Raw genomic sequence first — 4959 nt, forward strand, 5'->3', positions numbered from 1 at the left:
ATGTGAATTGCCAATTCGATTGCGCGATCTGTACTATCATGAATGCAAGAATGAAGAACCGAACATTGATACTAGACGATCAGAACCCAAGATCTCAGCCCGAAAAAGAAAAATGGCCATATGAATTATTCTGCACATCTGATCTCCCAAGTAGTTCGCATTTTTTATCTCCTAAAAGGTACATAGCTAAAGCTTGCAGGGGACAGCTTGCAATCCTAAACTAAGCAGAAAAAAGAAAGAAAAATTGCGGTTGAGTTCGAAATTATGTGAATTCAATGCTAATGAGAGAATTAACTGAAGCTTCTATGTCTACCTATATAACAAGCGGTCTCTGGCACTAAAGAATTTTTGCAACAATGACCTACTAGGCTACCTTTAAGCTTAAATTTGTTCGAACTAGTTGTATCTTTCTAGTTCGATCTTATATTTTAACTTATGCGAACATAAATATTACACTATAAAACAGAACAATCATCTTTTTTGCCTTCTGATGGACTGAGAGAAGCGACAACATTCGCAATGCGACCATCACCATTGCCACCCCACAACCACCGCATTGCCTGAGGTGACCCTTTTGCTTTTGCCCTCCTTAATTAATCTTAATTAGCAGTTATCTGTCAACCATCAAACACTATCCTTAGATATCTATAGGAGCTTCCAGCAGAGTATTTATCCAATCTGAAAATGGAAAGTTCTCCCTGAGCTATCTCTGGTCACTTCAAATCTTGAAGTGGAGGAGCAATTTGTGGCTGGGTTGGTTATCGTAATCTCATACTCTCCATGGAACAATGAAGTGCTAAAGAACCCTCCATCGTTGGTGTGGGCTTCGAAATCGGGGGATTTCCATTCCTCAATCAGGTTGTCCACGATGTCCCCGGCCGGTGTGTTGTTGAAGCTTATGTCGGCAAGAGCTGTGACATTGAAGCCGGCATACGCAGGGCCTGCAAACATTATGATCCCTTCCACAGCAGGATGGGAAAAAGCCTCCCTCAGGATCTCCTCCAAGTACTGAGCCTGCGACACCAGATAAAAAAAAAAACTTTAATGCATTAGGGAGTGCCAATCCTTTGGTATTGCACTTTCAGTTTGTCACTAATCACAACTCTAGGTTGGTTCAGGACAGTATATTCTAGGATAAGGGTAGATGCCCATTATTAAGAAAATCAAATATTTTATTTAATATTGACAGGGTCGGCGGGCAAAGTTGGGCCGGCTTGTTACAGGAAGAGAAATGCTTGCCCAAGCCCGCCCAATTTTTCCTCCCGGGCCGCTTGCGTGGCCATGCATGGTTGATACCTGGTTAACTCCTGGATGCACAGACAATTCTGTGAGCCAAATGGGAACACCAGTTGTAGCCAGAATCTCCAGAGTTGATCTCATGTAAGCCAAATTTGGCTGACCACGGCCAAAATTGCCTTGTACTCCTATTCCTGCCAGGATATCTTCGTTTCCAGGGTACGAAAATATCTCCTTGAGCCTCTTCTTGTAGTTCCCCGGGCTCACCTTCTCGTCCCCACAGTACTCAATGGTGTTGTACTCATTCAAGAACATCCTCGGGGTTGGATCAAGTTTGTATGCAGTCGAGTAATATATCGAGGAAGCGTTTTTCCCGAGGTTGTCCTCGAAAAAGCTGAAGTGCAGGTTCTCATTGACCACATCCCAAGCAATCAGTTTTCCTGCATATCTGGAGACAACCGAATTGATCCTCTTCTCTGCTGCTTTTCGCAAGTCCTCAGGCGACAGGGTCTTGACCCAATCAGGCTGGTACTTGGGATCGTCCCAGAAAACATTATGGCCTCGGATTGAAATGCCATTATCTTGAGAGAACTTCACCATTGCGTCGGCTGTTGTGTAGTTCTCTTGGCCTTGTTTCGCCTCCGTGCTGTACCACTTCATCGCGTTGGTGAAAGTGGTGTACCTGAACCTCGAAGCGAACCAGTTTTGATAATCAGTGCTCTCGAGGATGTGGAAGTTCATACCGCACCCGAATGGGAAGCCCGGCTTGGTTTGTTTGACAAGAAATTTGGCTCCTCTGACCGCGAGTCCTCTTTTCTTCGCATAAGTTATCTGGAACCTCACTCTGCTCTTCCGTACCTGCGAGATTAAAATTTGCAACAGTTTTTTTTTTTTTTTTTGGTTTTTTGAGCTAACTTGGGACAACTTCTGATTTCACCTTCTCTATGCTTTTATCTTGGTGAAACCTCCATTGCTTCTTCGAGAATGGCTGCAGCGCAACATTGTCCACCCATATTTCTTTCGAGGTATTCTTGCTCTGCCACAATCAGGAATCAGAACAACATTAGCGCCCCACCTAATGTAGCTTCCAACTTTTCAGTGAAAGTATTCTCACACAGGTTTAATCTTGACCAAATTTAGGACGAATATGGCAAACACACTGCGCGTTTACTCCCGATCGAAGGGTGAATTTCGAAAAGTACTGATTACTGGAGAAGTTACCTGTACACATGGGGGATAATAATAGCAATCATACATCAAATCTCTGATCTTGTCTAGAATTCAGTTCATTTTTCGAATGTGCTGATCTTTTAATAATCAAATAAGAAGGCATAAACTAGTTGAAGTGTGTTCTTTCAGAAGTAGATTAATCTAAAACAGTTCAGTGGCCATCACTTCACCTTGAAAAGAACATCGACAGTGCTCGAAGAATTCGCAGCAACGCCTCCTTTTAGCAAAGACCAGCACCCTTGCTCTGCCACGATGCTGCCTCCGGGGGCAAACTCGCCATCTCCAACTCTAAATACCACTGATACTGTCTCGCTTCCTTCATTGACTTGTATCCAAGCTGCGAAAATCCCTCATCAACATGAGTAATAAATCATCTTAAACTTCATCCACAGATACTGTTGCGCATTCCTTGATATTGGAGACCCGAAATTCTTTGCAAAGGGAAAAAAAAACCATTCAAGTGTCTTGTTTATGCGAACCCACAAATCACATGTTTATTGGCTTCGCATGAAGAAAATCCGACATGCACATGAAGGAAAAGTTTTTCAGATAATTACCTGAGAATGCATAGAACTTGCCCTTCTCGAGTCGAACTTTCTGAGAGACACTGTCCATGGGACGTTTCCTATTGCGTGCCACCATGAACCTGTTCTTGCTATGCGATACACGTCCTTCAATCACTCCTTTCCCAAACACGGCCCATCCGGCGGTGCCATTACTGAACTCCGGGTTAACTATGACCCCACCGCCATACATAGTCCTCCCAGGCTCTGCCAAACACTGCTTATTGGATACATAGGGATCCCAGTTACAGTTAATTCTCATCAGTACCAAAATCAGAATTTGGGCAGGAACCAAAATTTTTTGCTTAATTTCAGCGCAAATTGTTTCCTGCAGGCTTTTAGCTATTGACTTTCAGGAACCAAAAAATGGATACTACATGAAAACTACGTCATTGTACAGGATGATTCGTTTGATCATATTTCTCTCTTTGGGGCAGTGATCTTGGGTTGAAATAATTCATTCGACTTATTGATGACCATGAAAATCGAATTGGCATTCACACGTGAACATAACTCAAAACTTGCGAGTCCAGGACATTGATCTTACCTGGGTAGTTGCCAATGCATCATATTGCACATCACTGAAGACAGCCTGGGTGATCTGCCCTGAAATGGCTAAACACAGAAAGCATTTAGCTTAGTCGTTCATGTCATCACCGACGTGACTAAGAAAAGCATTTGGAAAAGCTAAAACAAATCTAACAGTCAACTTTATTCAAAGTACATCAAGAAAAATCTTTGAAAAAACAACAAATCCAATCTTTGAAAAAACAACAAATCTTAAACTCTATTGAAACGTTCTTGGAGGGATATGACATAATACTAATTATAATGCAAGTGGAATAAACTGTGAGAGAAACTAGCACCTGATCCTGAGTAGAACAACACAAATGTGAGCCAAAGAAACAGTGGCATGGTGCATAAAGAGGAGCTTATCGCCTCTTTCCAGTCCTGCAATAAAAAGCCAGCCAGAGAAACCGTGTAAGGCACCAATCAGTCATGTCCAGAGGACAAAATGACTCCTGTGAATGTGAAAGCGTGCAGCAACCTAATCAATCTCAGTTCTTGCACGTCCCGTGACTCTTCTCTCGACCCCATATATATAACCCAACAAAAGACTGGCCCAGGGCTGGTCTGGAGATCTTGACGGGTAGGTGCCAACGGTGTCCAAATAAGCATTCTGTAAGTCAATAGTAAGAATGTGACTTGGATGTAGAGAGAGCATCGAGAAACGAGTAATTCTACTAAACTTAGTTTGCTAAGTGATGTGATGGAGCACATGTGGATAATTTGAACAAGTGGGATATTCGAGGTTTCGCTAAACTGCTATCCTCATAGTAGATTAAAAACCGATACCCAATCATTTCTCTTTTGGAAATAATCGTTGTCATGATCTTGTATGTTCTTGTGACGCTTGGATCTATTGGAAATTAGTGGGGAGTCGAGTTTTGGGAAAGAGCTTTTCTCGTGGGCCTGTTTTTCATGAAAAGAGTTCGAGGCATGATGGGAAATTTTGAGGAGATGCTTCACATAAAATGGAAAGTAGTGAAGCTAATTACATGAGCTTTTAGGGAGTAGGTGGGAGAGAGATGGTTGAATGATATGGTGAACTCTGAACTAGTCCCCTTCCGACCCAAAAAAAAAAAAAAAAAAAACTAGTCCCCACCTTTAATATTGTTTTTTAGTGGGTTCAATCCAAATTTTAGAATATTTTAAAAAATATGATTTTACGCTTTTGAGTTTGACTTCTACTATAGTATCGAAATTGATGGTCGATTGATGGCTCACTCTCAATGTATATCGGTCTTTTGTGCCTATTTCAAAGAAGGAATCTCGTGATCAACAATAGTCTTTATGGTTCGGTCAAGTGAAACGAGACATGAGATGAAGGTGGGCGCTGTGGTCTAGCAACGCGATCTCGATGGTAGCC

At 42.2% G+C, this 4959-nt stretch overlaps 1 protein-coding gene across 3 annotated transcripts; it reads right to left on the reverse strand.

Moving 5' to 3' along the window:
- Window positions 1-460: 460 nt before the first annotated feature.
- Window positions 461-4110, reverse strand: LOC104453078 (endo-1,4-beta-xylanase 5-like). 3 transcript variants are annotated; one of them, XM_010067585.3, is made up of 8 exons: window positions 4078-4110; window positions 3896-3980; window positions 3577-3644; window positions 3024-3246; window positions 2637-2803; window positions 2174-2272; window positions 1297-2094; window positions 461-1014 (listed from the first exon to the last, which is right to left on the reverse strand). In XM_010067585.3, exons 2-8 carry the CDS (start codon window positions 3942-3944, stop codon window positions 670-672), a joined length of 1749 nt encoding a protein of 582 aa, XP_010065887.1. In that variant the 5' UTR covers window positions 3945-3980; window positions 4078-4110; the 3' UTR covers window positions 461-669. The 3 variants fall into 3 exon arrangements, with proteins under 3 accessions (XP_010065887.1, XP_010065888.1, XP_039172501.1); XM_010067586.3 differs by having other exon boundaries at window positions 3577-3635; window positions 3896-4088; XM_039316567.1 differs by having other exon boundaries at window positions 3896-4088.
- Between the last annotated feature and the right edge of the window lie 849 nt (window positions 4111-4959).

This window comes from Eucalyptus grandis, chromosome 7 (assembly GCF_016545825.1).
Source record: "Eucalyptus grandis isolate ANBG69807.140 chromosome 7, ASM1654582v1, whole genome shotgun sequence".
Lineage (NCBI taxonomy): Eukaryota > Viridiplantae > Streptophyta > Magnoliopsida > Myrtales > Myrtaceae > Eucalyptus > Eucalyptus grandis.